Source organism: Labrus bergylta, chromosome 12 (assembly GCF_963930695.1).
Source record: "Labrus bergylta chromosome 12, fLabBer1.1, whole genome shotgun sequence".
NCBI classification, from domain to species: domain Eukaryota; kingdom Metazoa; phylum Chordata; class Actinopteri; order Labriformes; family Labridae; genus Labrus; species Labrus bergylta.
The window spans coordinates 16,640,065-16,662,195 of record NC_089206.1 but is presented as its reverse complement, the minus strand read 5'-3'; the positions used below and the strand labels follow the sequence as shown (position 1 = coordinate 16,662,195).

Below are 22,131 nucleotides of genomic sequence, written 5' to 3'. Positions count from 1 at the left end.
TTTTTTTCAAAGCCTCAGATGATGAGTTTGAGAACCTTCGGATTAAGGGACCAAATGCTGTGCAGCTAGTGAAGACAACCCCTCTAAAACTGTCCCCCTTACCACCCATCCCTGATACCATCAAAGAAGTAATCTATGACATGCTCAATGCTCTGGCTGCCTACCATGCTCCTGAAGAACGTAAGACATGTTAAAATGCGCCTGATAGCTATCTTTTTCAAGGCTGTGTATGTCATTTTATTCATTTGTGTGTGTGTGTGTGTGTGTGTATGTTACAGCTGAGCGCCAAGAAGAGCGTGCAGTAGCTGTGCCTGGTGGTCAAGACCTTTGCCAGATATTGCAGGATGTTGGCGATGACGTTTACCAGCAGTACAGACTAACCCGACAGGGCAGCGACTTTGACTCCCAGTCTGCATTCCATATCAATGTGAGTGACAGGGTCGCTATATTCAAATATGTTGTGCGTCATCTCTGCAATGAGAAATAAACCTGTGTTTCTTCTCCTCAGACTCAAGTGTTTGCTGCTGATGGAGGTGTGGCTGAGTCATCCCAGTCTGGCACTCCACAAGGAGAAGGTGAGACTGTCAGACTGACCGTTGTCATAGTTTCTGTTTATTACATTTGACTGTATATTAGATGCGTAACACTGCAATAATTTTCCTTCCTCAGCCACCACACCAGAAGAGATGCGGGAGGAAAAGAAAGAACAGGAGGGAGAGAAGAGTACCAGCTCAGAGGAGAGTAAAGCATCTAAGGTGAAGGCAAGCAAGCCTTTAATGCCTACATCCACCATCCTGAGACTGCTGGCTGAACTAGTGCGCTCCTATGTTGGCATTGCCACACTAATTGCCTCCTACTGCTATACCGCCGGACAGTCAGAGCTTATTAAAGAGGTTAGTAGTTAAACTAAATCATGTCAGCATTTCACACATCTTCATTGGGATTCTTTTTATAAAAAAAAAAAATATTTTTTTTTAACTTGTTTTGACCCTCCTTCTGTCCTAACAGGATTGTAGTGTTCTTGCGTTTGTGCTCGACCATTTACTGCCACACACCCAGAACTCAGAGGATAAGGACACCCCAGCCCTGGCACGTCTCTTCCTAGCAAGCCTGGCAGCTGCCGGCACTGGAACTGATGCTCAGGTGGCCCTGGTCAATGAGGTGAAGGCTGCCCTGAGTAGAGCACTTGCAATGACAGAAGGTGCAGAAAAACATGCAAGGTAAGTAGCATTAAAAACAAGTAAACCAACCTTGTATTGACACTGTAGCCATTTAAGTCATAGTTTTAAGGACTCTGTACAAAACCCTATCATTGTTCTCCTTCTTTGTCCTTGTACATATACATCACAGGCTCCAGGCAGTGATGTGCATAATCAGCACCATTATGGAGTCCTGTCCCTCAACATCCAGTTTCTACAGCACAGCAGCAGCCAAGACGCAACACAATGGCATGAACAATATCATCAGGCTCTTCCTGAAGAAAGGTCTGGTCAATGACTTGGCTCGTGTGCCCCACAGCTTGGATTTGTCCAGGTAAAATAGTATACTATATTGATTTGGTTAGCATTAATATAAAAAGAAATGTAGATATTTAGACTAGTAAGTTAAATGGACCCTGTGGCTGAACAAAATCGTTTAAAAAAAAAATGTCTTCACATTTTTTGGTTTAGTCCCAACATGGCCAACACTGTGAATGCTGCTCTGAAGCCTTTGGAGACTCTGTCCCGCATTGTTAACCAACCCAGCAGTCTGTTTGGGGGCAAAGGAGGCTCCAGCAAGAACAAGACCGAACATGACACTGTGGGTGCTGCCAGAGACAGCAACAGCAACACTCAGGACCAAGGTATCCACACGAGTCTCATCAGTTACAATGTAGAAGTAGTTATTCTGGAAAAGTCTTGTGCTAACACGCTTCATCTATTTCTAGGTGAGTCTGGAGAGGCAGAGCCAGTGGAGGGCAACCACAGAGTGCAGGGAACAGACAGTGACCTCATGGATGGAGAGACTGAGGGAGACACTGTGGTCATTGCTGGTCAGCCAGAGGTTCTCAGCACACAGGCTATGCAGGTGATTGACATATTACACACGTACTCAAATGGTTTATAAATGCATTACATCATTTATAAAATCTATAATGAACAACATTTATATAAAAGTTGGTATAACCATAAGTAGGTAATGAGTTCTGAGGTATGACATCCATTAAGCCACAGTATCTTTCTCTGGTTTGTATTTAATTTTCTGTTGTTGTAGGTGGAAAATGAGCTTGTGGATCTGATTGATGAGCTTCTGGAAAGAGATGCCGGTGCAGTCAATAGTACAATTATAGGTAAGCCACTGGACTATTTTGAACGGTGACAGTAAGGTTAGATGGTAAACACGCATGCCAAGGTTAGACTAGTTATCTGTTTTAGAAGATAAATACATGTTAACAGTCTGCATAACCATTTTAGAATAACAGCTCCCTTTACTGCTGGGATTTATACACATAATTCCAAAGTGCAGGTACTGATGGTATTGCAAAGGGCAAAGAAACCTAAAGGGTGTGTATGCTTGTTCTTTTTATCAGTGGGACGCAGCGGTGAAGATGAATCGCAAGAAGATGTGTTGATGGATGAGGCCCCCTCAAATATTAGCCAGGCATCAACTCTTCAGGCCAACCGGGAAGGTAAGACATTTAAATATCACAACCTTGGCTGTCTAAAATCACACACTCTTCACCGTAAAGTTTAGGGCTCCCACAGATCCTTCAAAAGTCTTACAAAGTGTTAAATCAGGTTTTAATGGGATTAGTTACTTCTGATGGTCACTTTACATTGCAGCTTCTGCCCTTAGTGTGTGAATATGTAGGTGTGACCTACAGTGTAAAAGCACTATGAGTAGTCAAAAGACTAGAAAAGCGCTATACAAGCCATTGTCCATTTGTCCATTTACCATTTAATGAGAAATGTCTGAATACATGACTTAATCTACACTTGTCTATTAAAGGTTATATGATTTATTTTTTATATAATCTTTTTTTGTTGATTCACTTGTTTACATACAAATTTACAGATTTTATGGCAGTGTTTCTACAAGTGCGTCTGTCTGCTGACTTTACAGCCGGCTATTTTTTATTGTTAATTATAGTTTGGTAGCCCAAAATTTGTTTGATTATTTTATCAGAACCATTTGCTATTGCCATTGAATTTGACTTGGTGTTTTGGTGCAAAACAATAAGCAAAGGAAAAATACTGTAGACAGAAGCTATAAAACAGCAATGCATTTTCTTAAAAGTACAGAACTTTAAATAAACCTGCATTTATTGTATTTAATTGTTTTGAGAAAATAGGCTCAGTATAATATTACTTATCACTGGAATGTTATATATTTTGGATCCCAGGCCGGTGTTGCTGTACTTTTTGGGTGTGTGGCAGGATTTACGTCATTTTCAGTGGCCAGAATTCTTTATTATTATAGTACCTATGAGGTCACGTTATAGTCCCCAACCCTGGTGTTTCATGATAACTACCCTCTCAGATATCCTTGTCAGCAACACTGTGTTTCCCATCTGTCAGACTCCATGAACATCCTGGAACCGGAGGATGAGGAGCACACACAGGAGGAAGATTCAAGTGGCAGTAATGATGACGAAGACAGCCAGGATGAAGAGGAGGAGGAGGAAGAAGAGGAGGAGGAGGATCAGGTATGAATAACAAGGAGGTTGTTAAAACAGATCTCGATTGTGGCTTTACCCTTAGGCTCACTGTGTCTCTTCTTAAAGGATGATGAGGAAGGAGATGAGGACGATGATGATGAAGGTTCAGAGATGGAGTTGGATGAGGACTTTCCTGACATCAATGCGGCACCACACATCCGTTTCGAAAGGTTTGACAGGGATGATGACCTCATCATAGAGTTTGACAACATGTTCTCCAACAATGGTAAGCAACATTGTCTTAATATTAACTAGGCTTTAACATATTATTTTTTTGAATGTCCCAATCACTAATCCTTGCAGAAACACATGATCAGCCTTATTTTTCAAAGATTAATTCTGTCTATGAGATGAATGGATGGTAGCTCTTGTAACTGAATATAGATTTACAAATACACACAGAAATTATGCAGAAAACAGATTTCCTCAACCCTCATAAACATTCCTTGGGATGGTGCCAGAGCTGTCCCCCTAATGTCTGCCTACTGTCTTCTGTTGTTTTTCCATCAGCTGACATCCCTCCCTCCCCAGGCAACATCCCCAGCTCCCACCCACTGATGGTTCGCCATGCTGACCATGGTTCCCTAACCCTAGGTGTGGCAGGCACTAGCAGCCGCCTGGCACAGGGCATGGGACGCAGCCAACGCACACTGCGCCAGCTCACTGCCAACAGTGGACACACAATCCATGTCCACTACCCAGGGAACCGCCAGCCTAACCCGCCTCTCATCTTGCAAAGGTAATAGCATGTTTATTTTTGGGTGGCAGCAACACTCTTTTGGAACATCTGTTACACCGCAGCCTTTTTTTTTTTTTTTGAGAGAGAGATGCTTATTAAAAATTCTGTTCCTCTTGTCATCCTTTATTAGATTATTGGGCCCAAGTGCTGCAGCAGACATATTACAGCTGTCCAGCTCCCTGCCTCTGCAATCTCGTGGTCGTGCCCGCCTTTTGGTTGGAAATGAGGATGTGCACATCATCGCTCGTTCTGATGATGAGTTGTTGGATGACTTCTTCCATGAGCAGAGCAGTACTGGGGGACAAGCAGGTTGGGATTACCATGTGTTATCTTCCTTGTGACAGTATTTTGGTTTAGTATTATCTGGAATTCTGAACATGATTGTTACCTTGGTACTCTCTAGGAACCCTCTCCAGTATTCCCACTGCCTTAACACGATGGACAGATGAGTGCAAAGTGCTGGATAGTGAGAGTATGCACGACTGTGTAGCGGGTAAGTTGGTCTTAAAATAGTATCATTGCATATTTTACCAGACTTGGTGGAGAAAGGACTGGGACACAATCATCATCATTCAACCTTATTATCCAGAAATAAGATAATAGGTTTATGTGGCAATAATTGGAATTGAGGACCTATTACAACATTAATCAAGGATGAATTCTTACATCTGCTTTCAGTGGTGAAGGTCCCTATCCTGCAGCATCTTGAGAGTCTAAGGGATGAAGAACTAGAAGAACGTAGGGAGAAGAGAAGGAGGCAGCTGGCTGAGGAGGAGGAGTCTAAGCAGAATGAGAGGAGGGCCTCTGGTGCAGAGCAGGCCAGGGAACAGAGCCTCCAGGTTTGTTTGTTAAATGTTGTCTGTGTAGAAGTAAGAATATTCCATCATGAAAGTGCACACATCTTGGACTTTTGATTGATTATTTATTCATGTCAACTGTTTTTGTCCATAGGGTTCTGGATTGGGGGCAGTTAATGGTGCAGAGAACACTGCAGGTATTGACATTTGCTTAGATTAAGTGTACACTTCTGTAAAATAATCTTTGGGTACAGACCTTACTGAGGGACCGGCTTCTGAAGAAATTCAACCAGCAGAGCGTGCTGTGGGATGAGGTAGTAGTTTGTATAGTTTTAGGATCACACCAGATCTGGGAGATAACTATACAGTCTACTGTCTTTCTTATGGCAACGCTATACCAGCTCGACATCATCTCCTGCCAAGTCGATCCTTTCTTTATTTACAATGCTGCTTAAATCACATACAGCTTATTTACATTTTCCTCTATAGTAAAATATAATGGAGCTGGCTGTGCTGTGGTGAGGTAGTAAGTTGTGTTGTTGTTGGGGATCAGGATTGTTCACCCCGTTGCGGAGATAACTATACAACTTACTGCCTTCCTCAGCTGGGGCCCCACAGCACGATGTCGACAACTAATAATCATATTCTTTATAAGTTCTGTTTATGTGTGCTAACTCCCTTTCCCCTAATATAAGTCATGTACACCCTCATACGGTTTTAAAATAATAATTTAAATAATTTATTTATTATTTATTTGGCTACAATTTTGTAAAAGGCAAATGATTTCTAATATTTCAAAATATTCTCAGATACTTTTTGGTAGCTGGTAAATTTAAAGGAAAAAAGCTAGCTAGCTTTATTTCAACAATATTATAATCTGATTATTTTAGAGTACCAGAAAGTATTATACTGTATTTGAAAAAATGTATATTTTCTGGGGTAAATGAAAATGGATTTCAGACTGTTTCTTTTTTCAAATGTATGAATGAATTAAATGTGTATTCCTATCTCAACCTATGTTTTCTCCCTGATTGATGCAGAGGGTGAGCAGGCTCAGGGTGGTACAGTTTCATGTCTGGACCCACCCAGAGTTTCCGAGGGCTTCCTCACTGCTCCCCCTTCTGGAGAGGTCACCCCCACCACTCCTGCTCCTCATGAACAGGCCCTGGTGTCCCTGGAGACTGCGATCAGTCAGCAGGTCCACCAGCCAATTACCGACCTGCTACTGGCCGAGTCTCATGTCAGCTCACTGGCTGCTCTAGCACGGGCCGGCCTTCCACCCTTGTCAACAGGCGACAGGCCAAACAGTGAAGCAGAGGCATCTCAGATGGAAATGTCCCCGGCACCCACAATCGGTGAGAGAGTCGGAGGAGGTGGTGGAGGAGGAGCGTTGGATGAAGGCAGGGAAGGTAGAATAACTTTGAAAACTCTCTTTATTCAGATGGCCAACAGTAAGGACACACGGCTATAAATGATGTTGACAACGCTCGTAGCCACAACTGTCATTTACAGGTCATGTGCTAAAGGAAATGTTGCTACCATGAATGCCTTTAACCTTACTGTTTTTATTTTTATTTATTTTTTTCCAGCCTCCCTTAGTCCAGACATTGTGGAGACGTCAGAGCCAGCAGTAGTGGGTGTGTCACAACTTGAAGGGTCACCAATGGATACCAGCAGCCCTGCCTCTGCCACTCAGGAAGAGTCAACTCCAAACCCTGCCCAGACTGCCATATTGTCTCAGGAGCTCTCTGGCAGCAGGGAGAGTGGCCTGACCGACAGGCAGACAGATGCAGAGACTGGGTTAGTAGCATTCCCGACAGAATTAATTTTAAGAAGCATTATCATGTAGCCTGTATGTCTTGATGCAATAACCTTAAATGTTTAGAAACAGTTACACATTTTGTGGAATGCCTATCCATTTTCTGCCATTGTACTGGATTTTTCAGTTCATTAGAGTAATTTAGCCATACCCAGAATTTGATCAAAGTCTGGAGATGGGGGGCTTTAGTTACTGTGGACCCTCTCTATGGAACAAGCTACCTGTTGACATGAGGCCCACCACAACTGTCTCTACTTCTAAAGCTCAACTCAAAACCTCTTCTACCAAATACGAACAGTTATGTGTTTGTGTTTATACGAACACTTGTGTGGTTATTGATGATTGCTATGTGGTCTGGATGATTTTTAATGGTTGAGGTTAAAAACAGGAATACAATGTAAAGCACATTGAGTTTACCTGTAATGAAGTGTGACTTAAAAATACAATTTGTATTGCAATTAAAAAATGCATCTTAACTTGAAAGTAAAAGTTCAAAGGCCAACACTTCTGCTAGCTTAATTTCAGTGATTCAGTGAGCATTTTCAATACTTGTTATCAACTTTCTCTAAGGTGTCCTTTTTAAATGTATTGTTTTAAAAATGTTTTTGAATGTTTACAGTTCTACCTCTGTCTCATCACCTGGGGAGACCATGCCCAGGAGTGATAGTGCTGATAGCCAGTCTCAAGCTATCCAGGAAGAGCCCCTCCCATCCACCAGTAACGAGGACGAGGACCCACTAGCAGGTAAAAAAAAATCACTTCAGTACCTTGTCTTTTTGGATCATTACATTTTTTTGTGAGATATATCTCATAATGTTTTTGATGTTTTTGTCTTTGCAGGCATCAGTCTGCCGGAGGGTGTGGATCCCTCTTTCCTGGCTGCTCTTCCAGAGGACATACGTCGAGAGGTCTTGCAAAATCAGCTAGGCATCAGACCACCCTCTCGTCCTACTGTTGCAGCCACCCTGCCTGCCACTACTGTACCTGTACTGGGAGGACCAGGGGTCACAGAAGTCAGCCCAGAGTTCCTGGCTGCCTTGCCACCTGCCATACAGGAGGAGGTGAGCCACATTTCCTTTAAATTAATAACGATAACACCAGACATACGGCCTGATCTAGAGACCTGCAAAGCGCATCAGTTCTTTCAACAAAACATGCCATTGGTTGTCTTAGGTTCTTGCCCAGCAGCGAGCAGAGCAGCAGCGCAGGGAGCTATCCCAACAGCCCACACAGGGAGATACCCCTCTGGATCCAGTCACCTTCATCCAGACGCTGCCCTCAGAGCTCCGGCGTAGTGTCCTAGAGGACATGGAGGACAGCGTGTTGGCTGTCATGCCCCCTGACATTGCTGCAGAAGCAGCTGCGTTGCGTAGAGAGCAAGAAGCACGCCAGAGGCAACTGATGCATGAGAGGCTGTTTGGTCATAGCTCTTCATCAGCCCTATCAGCCATCTTGCGCTCACCAGCCTTCACCAGTCGGTTAGGGAGCAATCGTGGTGTCCAGTACACCCGACTGGCTGTGCAGAGAGGAGGAACTTTTCAGATGGGGGGAGGAACAAACCACAGGTGAGATAAGTCTCCAAAGTAAATTTTGTTTTTTTAAAATACATTTTTAAGTAAATAGGATAGGTTGTGAAGGTCTTCATACATGGTAGCCTTGATGAGTTAAATTAAGTATAACCTAATTTAAGTTGTTTTGTTTCTCCAGACCATCCAGTTCCAGCGTTGATTCCTTGTTGCGTCTGCGTGGTCGATTACTGCTGGACCATGAGGCTTTGTCCTGCCTGCTGGTTCTTTTGTTTGTGGATGAACCAAAGCTTAACACCAGCCGTCTGCACCGTGTGCTCAGGAACCTCTGCTACCACTCACAGACACGTGGGTGGGTCATTCGCAGTCTGTTATCAATCCTCCAACGCAGCAGTGAGAGTGAGGTGTGTGTGGAGACCTCACGATTGGAAGACTCTCGTGGCAAACGGAGCATCCCGGGAGGCTGCGGTGGAAAAGGCTCAGCTACCTCCTCTCTCTCCTCTTCATCCTCCTCTTCTTCTTCATCCTCATCTTCCTCCTTAGAGCTACTGAACAGGGTAGAGTCTCGCAGCTCCAACCAGCTTTCCTGGCTCTCTGTTTCTATGGACGCAGCCTTGGGTTGCCGGACAAACATTTTCCAGATTCAGCGAGTATCAGGTAGGAAGCATGCTGAACGACACTCAGCTGGGGGGGGTTCTACAGGATCTGGAACATTGGGAGGAGGAGTGACAGGCACTGCTGCAAGTGTCACGTGTGCTGGAGGTGGAGGGTCCACTGTCCACATCCACCCACAGGCTGCTCCAGTGGTCTGTCGACATGTGTTGGATACGCTCATCCAACTAGCAAAGGTATGAATCTAATTACCTTCATGTGTATCTGCCACATTATGAGTTGTGTATTTTTTGCTTCTAAATGGAAAAAAGTCAGGATGGTTATAAAAATTAAGGTCTTTTTCTTGTTGGTTGCTGCAGGTTTTCCCCAGTCACTTCACCCAGCAGCGTTGTAAAGATCTATCAGCCTCTGCTTCTGACCTGGACTCTCGTCTTTGTTCAGTCGCCACTGGAGGAGTTGTTGGAGGCTCCAGATCAGGGCTGCAATCTAGCAACCCCAGCTCCAATGCCTCCAACACCCAGAACTCCTTGGGCTCTTCTGTTGCTGCTCTCCAGTCTCTGGGAATCTCCACTGATTTTTGGGACCTTCTGGTCAAGCTGGACAATATGAATGTCAGCCGCAAGGGCAAAGCCTCTATGAAGACAGTGCCTCTTGGGGGGAGTGCAGAGGCTGAGGGGGCTCAGTACAGCCTGGAGACCTCCCCTCTGGGCCAGCTGATGAACATGCTGTCCCATCCGGTAATCAGACGGAGCTCCTTGCTCACTGAAAAGCTGCTGCGCCTGCTTTCCCTCATATCAATTGCCCTACCCGACAACAAGGCTACAGAGGTGCCAGCTGGACACCCCACCCCGCAGTCTGCCAATTCCAACGTGGCAACAAGCTCAGCAGCCACAGCCCAAATCATAACACAGGCCATGGTTTCAGCAGGCTCTACCCAGCCCACTGTGGCAGTTCCAGGGGCCTCTGTGGGAACTGCATCCCAGGGTACATCCTCAGGGACAAGTCTAACAGCTACTCAGACACCCTCTACAACAATCTGTATACCCACTTCCACTGGAACAGCCTCGACAGGTAGTATTTGTCCAGTCCAAAATAACATATCGTCAGTTGATTTAAGAATTACAGTTTAACTTCAATTTCAGAATAAAATAATAATGTATCATTTTTGGTGTATGTTTTGTCGAAACAGTGAAGCAGAGAGCCACTGGAAGCTGTACAGAGAGTGACAATAAGATGGCCTCCTCTGGACTCACAGAAAAACAACTCCAGCTCTCAGTGGAGGTATGAGGAAAAAGCTTTTATTAGTGTAAAAGGGTGTCATTCATTCAGTCAACAAGATGTGTTTCAAATTTTCCTGAGACTTTTTGCCGTGCTGCCCTATTCAGCATTCAACTTGTAACAGTTACAAGTTATACAACCACAACTCTGGGGTGTGTTTTTAGGCAAATTGATCAAGGTTTAAGCGTTAAATCAACGTGCAGTTTTTCGTCACACAATCAGACATTTGTTAAAATGCTTCATCTTTAAGTAAAACCATCCCCTTTCTGTATGCCCTCTAAAATCTCTTTTCTTTCTCCCGACAAGGTGTTGACATCTCACTCATGTTCAGAGGAGGGTCTGGAGGATGCAGCTAACATTCTACTGCAGTTATCCAGAGGAGACGGATCCACAAGAGACACTGTGCTCAGACTGCTGCTCAGTGGGGCTAGACATCTGGGATACACTCTCTGTAAACAGATTGGTACGTGCTTGGCGGTTACACTGATACTTGTTCCTGTGTTTGGAATTAAGCAAACACAGCTCTACTTTTTACTCATTTTCTAACATGTTTTTCTTTTATTTAAAAGGCACGCTCTTAGCTGAACTTAGAGAATACAACTTGGAGCAGCAGAGACGGGCACAAGCTGATTCACATTCCCCGGATGCTCCTGAGGATTCCTCCATCTCAGCTAGACTCAAGGGCAAGATGACTAGCAGGTTAGCCAGTGATAGCTCTGACCTGCCAATGGGCAGTAGATTTTCAGCACTTAGGAGAGGGCAGACGTTACTGAATATGTTAATCATATACTGTAGTTATATCAGCCCATGTTACCTTTACAGCATAATAGTATGTTAATACTATCTCTAGCATGATAATAGGATCTCTACTTGCATTAGTGTTAAATTTTACCACTACAATGTCCTTTACTTGGTATGCGTTTGTTGGTTGGGGCACAGGTTTGATGGGGCGGAGAGTGTGGTCATTGTGGCTGCACAAAAACGCACTCTCGGGGGACGAGAACTCCAGCTTCCCTGCATGAGTTCACTGACCTCCAAGACATCGACACAGAAGTTTTTCCTGCGAGTGCTGCAAGTTATAATCCAGCTACGCGAGGACACACGTCGTGCCAACAAGAAAGCCAAACAGACAGGACGATTAGGTGAGAAGATGTTGTGCAAACAGTATTCTCGATGCATGCAAGATCTTGAAGATAAGTTAATAATTTTTCCCCTCTCCTCTATCTGTCAATGTCCAGGCTCCACCAGTTTGGGCTCAGCCAGCAGTATCCAGGCTGCAGTGCGTCAGCTAGAGGCCGAGGCTGACGCCATCATCCAGATGGTGAGAGAGGGTCAGAGAGCACGCCGGCTCCAACAGGCCCCCCCATCAACTGCCTCCTCTGCTACCGCCGCTGTCGCTGCCGGATCCTCGATTGCCGCTCCCCATGCCCCCACTGGTGCTGCTCCCCCTGCTGGCACGGCTGCTGCTGCCACGGTTAGCATGGGCTGCAATGACAGCAGGCGTACTCACACACTGCACACACATTTATTACAAAATAAGACCAACACAGTATAATTATTCAACAAGTACTGTCATTAAGGTAAATGCCTAAACTAGCTCATAGCTCAAATTACTTTTTAAGTTTGGTTATTTATCTGTCTGATTTGGAAGAAATAATCGTAGTAACCTTTTTTGGTATTGTATCTGTTAAATGTTTTGCAGTGTGATGTCACCATATAGCTTTCTACCTCAGTTGGTATATTCATAGTGGCAGCTGCTGACATATAGGATATAAATTGCCTCAACAGAGACAGATTTGCCAGTTATCCTCTTCGTTCTTTATCAGTGTTTACATTAACAGTGTGCGATAGGAACTGAGATTCATATCCTGCTTTATTTTTATTTATTTTTTTAATGACGGTAGTGTGTAATTTTATTACATGACTTTCTCCCCCCCCCCCCCAAAGTGATCTGATGCGATACGCAACTCATTTCTGTGCATTAGACCAGAGAACGATTTTAATTTTTCATAAGTCACTGCATGTTCAGTTGTATTAAGCTGCTGCTAAAAACACATTTATAGATATGAATATTTCATATCGTTAGCCTCATAGCATAATTGTTATATTTTAAGGTTTTCAGAAAAGAAGAAAAAACACATTCCAAGTCATGTGACTTGAGTCCACACCTCTGCCGTTCATAAACTGTTAAATTGTCTCACTTGTGTTGTTTGTTTGCTTAGTGGCTGACATGGCTTCATGCTTTTGCCTCTCCCTCCCTCTTTTCCCAAGTCCAGTTCATATCTTCTCATGGTTGAATGGGGAAAATCATTATGCATGGCAATATTAGTCAAGATGCTTATAATATATTTTTTAAAGTTAATTATTTCTACCATTTCTTTCTTATGTGTTGTTCATCCTCTTTCTCTGCCACTTTGGTCCGTCCTGGTTTTTTTTTTTTTTTTTTTTTAGTCTGAAGTACAGTCAATGTCAGAAGCACAGGCGACCAACAGGGACGACTCTCCCATGGATGTAGACCAACCATCTCCTCTAGATCAGGACCCTGCACCTCTGGGTAGGACTCATTTATGAACTACTAATGACACTTTGAAGTGGATTCATGTTTCATGTTTTTCATGTTGTTGTTTGGTACTAATTGATCCCTTTCCTACTGTGACCTGCCAAGGGACACTTCTAAGCTCAATCTAGTACAATGCATCCAATGGCAACATTTAGGTTTAATATTATATACGGTCCCCTACAAATGATAAAATGAATGACATCCAGCCGACACAATGTGTCTGCACTTCTCATTATAGTATTTTTACTCTGAACCTTTTTTTGTTCCCACAGTTTAAAGCAATTTTTTGATCCAGCAGATGTCTCCCTTGAGCACCAGCATGAAACCAAAACAACTCGCGCTGCATTGTTATGTTAGCATGCTAACGCTAGTGATCTTTATTATGCTTGTATCTTCACACTGCATGTAAATTTACCCAAAATGACTGACGTGATATAGAAACACTTACGTGACATTCAATTAAGCAGTGAGTACAGTATGTTATTCTTCTTTTCTCTAGTCCCTCAATTGAAAAACTTTTATATGCGAGGGGACGAGTCGGCTGGCTGGCCTGGCGATGTAAACAAAGTGAAGCTACAGCTAGGAAAGCTCGGAAAACATCACAGACAGTGTTACACCCATTATAGACAGTCATGACTCAGTTATTTTCAGAAGATATACTTGATTTCTATTACATTTACGTGTGAAAAATCGCATATTAAGCCTTTAACAAAGTTTTATGTATAAATGGCTAATGTAATAAATAGTTTAGAAATGTCTTAGTCAGTTTTAATTTAGGTTAACAGAACAATTTCTCTACTTTATTTTGAACCAGTGCACCAAATAGCAAAAAGGGGGAAGCTTTTGAACAAATTGGAATTGAGGATTATTATGTTGGTGATAATTTCCTTCTAAATAATGGGGTGCTACAGTACAAACTCGAGCAGATGAAATGTAGTCTATAAAAAAAATGACCTTATTCACCACCACTGGAACATTGTATTCATCAGCCCAAAAACTGGTTTGATTCTATTAGCATGCAGAGGTTTTGTGTTTAAATGATATTGATTTTTAGAAGTTAGATTTACTGGCCAGAAGCCAGTCGGACCAGTACCCCCTTGCTTCCCCTTGGGCCTAGTCCGGTCTTAAAGTCTTACATACAAGATCTTTTTTCTAAAGAAGCTTTTAGAGTCTCTGTAATAATCCAGGGGCTTGAGCTGAGTGGAACAAACCCACAAACAGAAGAGCGTAGAGCTGGAGTAACACTCACACACTCAAGTTCAACACAGGGCCACGGTACCATGTAGCAGCAGACAGAGGATGTGGTCTGTGAAGCAGCAGGTTTGGCAACAGGGAAGCAGTCTGTATTTGCAAACAATGCAACAGGGGACAGGCAGAAGACATGTTGGAACCAGGTGGAGGGTCAGCAAGTCAGACGGTAGGCAGACACACTCAGGAGCAGGTGTAAAAACACAGGCAGAGACAGAGACCCACAGGGATCTACAGTTAAGTGTGCAGTTACACTCACACTGATAGATCACAGCTTAGAAAAGCCAAACAGCCAGGGAGACAAGCAGAACATTTGTAAAAAAAATTGTTAGTGTTTTAATCAGTGTTTTAGGTATCTTAGGGTGCGGTGACACTGGCCATCCGTCCCGTGCCCAAGCACGCTTCAACCCTAGTCCAATTAGTTTGGCCAGTGTGACCGCTCCGTGCTCAGGCACGGTACACTTCCTTGGCTTTGGCACACTTCAGAGAGGTGTGCTTCGGCCCGGTACACTTCGTGCACGAGCACAAGCACGCGGGTACACATCGCTGACAGCCTTCATTAAGGAGAAATCCAGAGTTTCATGGCTGTATCTGACTAAAATGACACAATATAAGACACAAAGCAGCTGTCATGTTCTCTGTTGTTCTCCGATGTGCAGCTGCGGACTCCACTGCGCGTCCCTTTTTTTTTTTCTTTTTTTTTTCCCCGAGAGTCCGCCTGTTTGTAAACTGAGAATGCGTCATAATAACATAAAGCTTAGGCACGGTTAGTCCTGGTGCAGTGTGCTGGCCAGTGGGGGGGGCATTCGTGCCTGATTACGGCATGGTACGGATTGCCAGTGTGACCGAGCCCTTAATTAATAACACAGGTGCTACATGCTTGCATTATCACTCATTAAGAATTAATTTGAACAGATTGCTGTCATAAAAACAACTAACAACTTCTATTATAAAAGCCAACTTCTAAACTTGTTCTCATTAGGCTCGGGCCCATAAATATAGTTACTCGGATGGGACAAGATGGGCACAGGTTGAGTCGGGCTGGATTTTTTGGGTCCTATCTAAGCTCTAATTGTTTTATAGATGAGGATGGAAACAGCCAGTCAGAGAGTGATGAGAGACTTCCAGACCTCCCACTACTCAGCGAGCAGCTGTTGTTGGATGAACTATGGGACATGCTTGGAGAGTGCCTGAAAGAGCTGGAGGAGTCCCATGACCAGCATGCCGTATTAGGTACGAAAGTTCATATCATAACTGTGATTCACATTTTTTTTGTCTGTTGAAGAAACATGGTTGAAATTTTTCTCCCTTTATATTTTTCAGTTCTCCAACCTGCTGTGGAGGCTTTCTTCCTGGTCCATGCCACAGAGCGAGAGAGCAAACCTCCTGTGAGGGACACCCGGGAGAGCCAACTATCTCACATCAAGGATGAGCCTCCACCGCTGTCACCAGCACCCCTTACACCTGCCACACCCTCATCCCTCGACCCATTCTTTTCCAGGGAACCATCCTCCATGCACATTTCTTCAAACCTCCCACCAGACACTCAGAAGTTCCTCCGCTTTGCTGGTGAGCCAGAAAGATATATTTGAGGAAAATGATGGAGCTTTTTCTCATGTGTGAAACAGGGTCTTAAAACTTCATTTTCGTATCCTTGTAGAAACTCACCGTACAGTGCTCAACCAGATCCTGCGCCAGTCCACCACTCATTTGGCTGATGGGCCTTTTGCAGTTCTGGTTGACTACATACGCATCCTTGACTTTGATGTTAAGAGGAAGTAAGGATGATTACTTTATCTTCTCTGTCTAATAAAAAAAAATGTTGGAATTTTAAGTCACTGACGGGCTGGTCTTTCTGGTAATCTGTGCAGGTACTTCCGTCAGGAGTTGGAGCGACTGGATGAAGGCCTAAGAAAAGAGGACATGGCTGTGCATGTGAGGAGAGATCACGTGTTTGAGGACTCCTACAGAGAGTTGCATCGCAAGAGCCCAGAAGACATGAAGAATAGGCTGTAAGGCTCTTTTGCCCTTTAATCCACATGAGTATCATCTCCATTGAGAGCCACTCAACCTGACTACTCCCTTCCATTACAGGTATATTGTGTTTGAAGGGGAGGAGGGCCAGGATGCTGGTGGCCTGCTGAGGGAGTGGTACATGATCATCTCCAGGGAGATGTTCAACCCCATGTACGCCCTGTTTCGCACTTCACCAGGCGACCGTGTCACCTACACCATCAACCCCTCATCCCACTGCAACCCCAACCACCTCAGCTACTTTAAGTTTGTGGGTCGCGTGGTGGCCAAGGCAGTCTATGACAACCGGTTACTGGAGTGCTACTTCACCCGCAGCTTCTACAAGCACATCCTGGGCAAGAGTGTCAGGTATATGAGCTGCTGTTGCTTACAGCCATTATTATTGAGAGACATGTTCAAACTGCATTTATCAGCCAACAATACATGGCTTAATGCTACAGTAAAGGCTGTCGTAATCACAGAGTCCAATGTTTTTTTGATCTCTTACATTTGTGAATAAAACGGACGTTATTTTGTCGGCTTTACAGGTACACAGACATGGAGAGCGAGGACTACCCGTTCTTCCAGGGCTTGGTGTATTTGTTGGAGAATGATGTGTCCACACTGGGTTATGAGCTGACGTTCAGCACAGAGGTTTGTCTCCGTTCCTTAAATGTTTCAATTAGCTTCAAGTGGCAAATTGAATCCCATAATGTCTTATCTTTGTGACTGTTGAAATCGGAACCAGGCCTTGAGTTTTTTTAAGCCTATATGATTATAGGCAAGTGCTGAAAAAAGAGTAATCCTATACTCTCAAAGTTGTCCTAATGGTTGCCATCCCGGACTAAATAAAACATTTTTGGTGTGAAGAGAAAGAAAAATTCTGAAAGTCTTTATTCAACTGTGTGTGTAGGTCCAGGAGTTTGGGGTGTGTGAAGTGAGAGACCTCAAGCCAAATGGAGCCAATATCCTGGTGACAGAGGAAAACAAAAAAGAGTATGTGCACCTGGTATGCCAGATGAAGATGACAGGTAAGGTTATGGTTAATTCAACAAACATTTAATATCTCATCAGACATAGATCAATTGGTTAAATGTTCAGGCTTGATGCATGAATTAAAACAAATCAATGAAATATAAATAACACTAGGTGGCAGCACTTAATGTGCATCAGGGAGTTCAAGGTGTTTTTTTTTCTGGATATAGCTGATTTATTAAAGGCAGAACTGTCCAGCTGCTACTCAAATACATTATTCACTAAAGAGTTTAATTCCAGCTCCCTTAATTGAAAAGAATAGACACTTATTTAAGTCATGAAATAATGTTAATGAGACACAAAATACAGAATATTCCCTACACCCTCTCAAAGATGCCGTAATGAATTCGTTAACTTGTTCTGTAGGTGCAATCCGTAAACAGCTGGCAGCCTTCCTGGAGGGATTCTACGAAATCATCCCAAAGAGGCTGATCTCCATCTTCACTGAGCAGGAGCTGGAGCTGCTGATCTCTGGCCTACCCACTATTGACATCGATGACCTCAAGGCCAACACTGAATACCACAAATATCAGTCCAGCTCCATTCAGGTATAAACATGAACATCTTTATTATCAAAATGTCCGCTCACAAATGTGAGAGGATTGATGCGTAGTGACGTGAAATTCATTTTCTTAAATTTTCCTCCCTGCCAGATTAAAGGTTAATTGTTTTAATATTTTTTTTCTTCGGAGCAAAATTGAAACATGTTTTGCAGCTAGTCAAAGTTACAAACATTTTTCAGAAAGTAAAGAGATGCAATAAAACAGGTATAAGACACAGTTGTCTAAACATTCTTATAAAATGAGGTGGTAATAGTGCTGAGACAAATACACATTTTGTAAAAGAAAATTCAAAGCTTGGCAAAGCCATTGTGAGTGAAAGTAATATGCCGGGATGGGTAAGCAAATAGGATTGTTGTCGTATACATAAATGTACATGTCCCCGCTTACATAGATAAACTTAAAAACATATACCTGCACACATACAAATCCACGCACGCAATCACACATTAAAGGTTAATTTTAATCAGTTATAGTGTTTGATTCTTTAGTTGTAGCCGGTGTCTTGCAATTCGTATGTAGCTCTAAATATTGTTCCCAAGAGAAAAATTCAACAGATGAAATTATAATGGAACTGCTCTGTAATGTTTTTTTTATTCTTCATTTGTTATTTTCTCTTTTTCAGATCCAGTGGTTCTGGAGAGCCTTGCGGTCTTTTGACCAGGCAGACCGTGCAAAGTTCCTTCAGTTTGTCACTGGCACATCCAAGGTTCCACTCCAGGGTTTTGCTGCTCTTGAGGGCATGAACGGCATCCAGAAGTTCCAGATCCACCGTGACGATCGCTCCACTGACCGCCTGCCGTCTGCTCATACCTGGTAAACACATAACCAGTTTACAAAGCACATGTGGTATTCATAGAAAGAACAAAAAAACTCAATTTAATTGATGTGTCTCTATTTTTTTTAACCATCAGCTTTAACCAGCTGGACCTCCCAGCTTATGAGAGCTACGAGAAGCTGAGACATATGCTGCTGTTGGCCATTCAGGAATGCTCCGAGGGATTCGGACTGGCTTAAACTATGAGACTCTTAACACACACAGACATGCATACACTTGATTTAGATTTGCCTACTCCTGACACACTCACACTGATAACCTTCGAACGCACGCACACACTATCATAGACATTACTGGATAACTTGTTGAATTGCCTAGACTTCCTGGTTTCTATTCCATGTAAAACAGTTAAAACCAGCAAGTGAAATGGACTGATTGACATTGCATACAACACAGAGAGCCTCATATTGACACAATTGTGTCTCCCTCCCCAATTTAATGGCAAATGCAAGAGTGGATTCAGAGGATAAAACATGGACTAATATAAGAGATGTTTTCTTCATTTAGTTTGATTTCTCTGTACAAAAGGTTTGGGAGTTTATTATGTTTAATCTTTTTTGTTCTCTGGCTGTGTAAAAAGAAAAAAGAGAATGTTGTTTGAACAGGATGGTTATAAAACCTTTGGGGAAAAATTGTGGTTTCTTGTTGCAAATTTGTGACCTCACAAGCCTTGATGATGGGGACATTTTTATGGGGGGTACATGAACAACTTGAGAAGTTTTGGAGCTATTCACAAAAATGCACTTTTCAAAGTTTTGTGGCATTTTTAAGGAAGGATGGTACAAAAAAATGAAGAGAAAACCTGAAGGAGATTTAAAAAAAAAAAAAAAAAAACATTAACCATAAATTCTAGAGTATTTTTGGCTATTAAATCGCTGACCAAGCCTTGAGCCTTTGAATCAGAGTGGAATAACTACATGAATAAATGCATAAAATTGCGTCCATTGTCTCTTTTAACCGTGTTCTAACCATGACGTGCAGTCAATTCAGCTCATCAAAATTGAATGTCAAATGTTTATATTAACACCAAAATAATTTGGTGAACAAAATTGTCATAGAGAATATTTTCTTTTCTTAATTCTAATTGCCATTTTATCTGTTTATACCCAAATATTTTGTGTCAAGTCGAATCAATCCCACAGTTTTCACACATTATTATTCCTAGCGATGAATGAGACAAACTGTCACTCATGACATAATCATTCATACACAGTAACAAATTTGTTATGACTGATGCCATCCTGGAGCACTTTACTCATGCAGTACCGAAAACCTAGAGGTTTTAACAAGTCGGAATAGAGAATCGTAGCAGTGCTGTCATTTTGCTTACTGACGCTGACCCAGTGTTCCTGCCTGTCTCAAGTAATGGTCTGTTCCCTTGATTATGTCACCCATACTGCAGTGTAGCAGTGATATCTCACTTCACTCTGGGGGGGCAACAGGCTTTTTTTTAAAGAGCAATTCCTGAGGGGGGGACCAAAGTAGCAATAAAAATTATTGTATTATCAAGAAAGACCGAACAAACTGGTATTAAATGTATTAAAAGGAAACGCTTAACAGACAGGCATCTTAAAACTTGAAAATAACTATAAAAATAGTTCCAATAGTTCTCATAAATACTAATATGTTAATATAGAGCTTCAATCAATAAAAGGCATCCCAACAGAATTGGCTTCTTTTAACACATGAAAGCCTAAAAAAGGTGACCTTCAGTCAAATGCATTGAAGCCTATTAAGCCATTAGCAAACTTAGATACTTTATTGATCCCAAGGGAAATTCAAAGCATCCAGTAGCAGGTTACAAAGACGTACATGACATGAAACATTTGTTACAAATTAACCACAAAACCGACACCCCCATCCCATAGATATATATTAACCTGAAAAAAGATTTAAAGATACCCATAGATGAATCAAACTTAAACTGTGCAATTAAAAATAGACTTATGCAAGAAATGTACATAACCCGTGCAGGGATAAAAATATACAAGAACGTATGAACAGTTGAGGATTTAAACAAGAACGTATGAACAGTTGAGGAAAAAATCTGTAATTAGACCTGAATATAAAAAATAAAAAAGTGTTGACCTTCTGAAGTTGTGTTGTTTAAATATGTACAGCAATGTTTAAAAAGCAGATAGTGCAAAATTATCAAAAAACAGACATTAAATAAAAGGTGCGATTTAAGTAATTGAGGTAATCATTAACGTGTCCAACTAGAGGCTGACTGTTGTCAGCTGTGCAGATGGGAAATGGAAAAAGGAAGATTTAGTCTAAGTGTGTGCTTTCCCCCTGCCATAACCGTGAGGTGTTGTACAGACGTATGGCCAGGGGGACAAAAGAGCTCTTGAGTCTGTGGAGAAGGATTGTGACAGCAGTCTGCCACTGAACACACTCCTCTGCCTGGTGAAGGTGCTGTGCAGAGGGTGGTGGGTGTTGTCCATGATGGAGAGCATTCTGTTCAGGGTCCTTCTCTCTGCCACTGTCACTAGAGAGTCCAGCTCTGCGCCCACCACAGAGCCAGCCTTCCTCACCAGTCTGTCCAGCCGTGCTGCATCCCTCTTCTTGCTGCTTCCTCTCCAGCACACAACAGCATAGAAGAGGACACTGGCCATCACCGACTGGTAAAACATCTGCAGCAGCTTTTTACAGATGTTGAAGGACCACCAGCCTTCTCAGGAAGTACAGACGGGTCTGGCCCTTCCTGCAGATAGTGTCCATGTTTGATGACCAGTCCAGCCTGTCGTCCAACTGCAGCCCCAGGTACCCGTAGGTCCTGACCACCTCTACGTCGACCCCCCGATGGAAACAGGTTGGGGATGTGGCTTGTTCCTTCGGAAATCCACCACCATCTCCTTGGTCTTGGAGGTGTTCAGCTGCAGATGGTTTGAACTGCACCACGTCACAAAGTCCCCTACCAGGCTCCTGTACTCCTCCTCCTGTCCATCCCTGACACAACCAACTATCACAGTGTCATCCGAGTATTTCTGCATGTGGCAGAGCTCGGAGTTATACTGGAAGTCAGAGGTATACTGGGTGAACAAGACAGGGGGGAGGACAGTCCCCTGTGGTGCTCCGATGCTGCTGACCTCAGATGTGCAGTCCTTCAGTCTGACGTACTGTGGTCTCTCTGTGAGGTAGTCCGTGATCCATCTCACCAGGTGCGAGTCCATCCTCATCTCGGTCAGCTTGACTCTCAGTAGGAGGGGATGGATGGTATTAAAGGCGATGTGAAGAGATGTGAAATATATAATAAGATACAAAAGAAATGCAGGGAGGGGGGTCTGGGGGGATTCTCCCCCAGAGGAAAAATTTAACTATTGTAACATGCAAATTAAGCTTTTTTAGAGCATTTTTGAGCATTTGTCCTCAGCTTTTTTCTGTCTGATTGGCACTGAGACTACATATC

The 22,131-nt window shown here is 43.0% G+C and overlaps 1 protein-coding gene across 5 annotated transcripts in view; it reads left to right on the top strand.

The window, feature by feature from the left end:
• huwe1 (HECT, UBA and WWE domain containing E3 ubiquitin protein ligase 1) overlaps window positions 1-19,660 on the top strand; it is a 35,056-nt gene extending 15,396 nt beyond the window's left edge. For 4 of the 5 annotated variants that reach the window (XM_065960898.1, XM_065960895.1, XM_065960897.1 and 1 more), the window contains 40 exons: window positions 13-180; window positions 279-427; window positions 509-575; window positions 670-893; window positions 1,009-1,220; window positions 1,351-1,533; window positions 1,671-1,843; window positions 1,928-2,067; window positions 2,254-2,329; window positions 2,570-2,668; window positions 3,558-3,685; window positions 3,764-3,923; window positions 4,208-4,436; window positions 4,567-4,745; window positions 4,840-4,929; window positions 5,115-5,275; window positions 5,388-5,430; window positions 6,274-6,642; window positions 6,823-7,033; window positions 7,672-7,796; window positions 7,893-8,113; window positions 8,226-8,617; window positions 8,760-9,426; window positions 9,550-10,261; window positions 10,380-10,471; window positions 10,775-10,931; window positions 11,038-11,167; window positions 11,408-11,610; window positions 11,707-11,942; window positions 12,920-13,022; window positions 15,360-15,509; window positions 15,600-15,845; window positions 15,937-16,054; window positions 16,148-16,288; window positions 16,371-16,658; window positions 16,838-16,943; window positions 17,203-17,320; window positions 17,691-17,872; window positions 18,510-18,700; window positions 18,799-19,660. In XM_065960898.1, the coding sequence (XP_065816970.1) occupies window positions 13-180; window positions 279-427; window positions 509-575; window positions 670-893; window positions 1,009-1,220; window positions 1,351-1,533; window positions 1,671-1,843; window positions 1,928-2,067; window positions 2,254-2,329; window positions 2,570-2,668; window positions 3,558-3,685; window positions 3,764-3,923; window positions 4,208-4,436; window positions 4,567-4,745; window positions 4,840-4,929; window positions 5,115-5,275; window positions 5,388-5,430; window positions 6,274-6,642; window positions 6,823-7,033; window positions 7,672-7,796; window positions 7,893-8,113; window positions 8,226-8,617; window positions 8,760-9,426; window positions 9,550-10,261; window positions 10,380-10,471; window positions 10,775-10,931; window positions 11,038-11,167; window positions 11,408-11,610; window positions 11,707-11,942; window positions 12,920-13,022; window positions 15,360-15,509; window positions 15,600-15,845; window positions 15,937-16,054; window positions 16,148-16,288; window positions 16,371-16,658; window positions 16,838-16,943; window positions 17,203-17,320; window positions 17,691-17,872; window positions 18,510-18,700; window positions 18,799-18,901 (7,742 nt within the window). In that variant the 3' untranslated portion in view covers window positions 18,902-19,660. The remainder of the gene's footprint in view (window positions 1-12; window positions 181-278; window positions 428-508; window positions 576-669; window positions 894-1,008; window positions 1,221-1,350; window positions 1,534-1,670; window positions 1,844-1,927; window positions 2,068-2,253; window positions 2,330-2,569; window positions 2,669-3,557; window positions 3,686-3,763; window positions 3,924-4,207; window positions 4,437-4,566; window positions 4,746-4,839; window positions 4,930-5,114; window positions 5,276-5,387; window positions 5,431-6,273; window positions 6,643-6,822; window positions 7,034-7,671; window positions 7,797-7,892; window positions 8,114-8,225; window positions 8,618-8,759; window positions 9,427-9,549; window positions 10,262-10,379; window positions 10,472-10,774; window positions 10,932-11,037; window positions 11,168-11,407; window positions 11,611-11,706; window positions 11,943-12,919; window positions 13,023-15,359; window positions 15,510-15,599; window positions 15,846-15,936; window positions 16,055-16,147; window positions 16,289-16,370; window positions 16,659-16,837; window positions 16,944-17,202; window positions 17,321-17,690; window positions 17,873-18,509; window positions 18,701-18,798) is intronic. The other variant, XM_065960896.1, reaches the window with a different exon arrangement.
• Window positions 19,661-22,131: the final 2,471 nt, after the last annotated feature.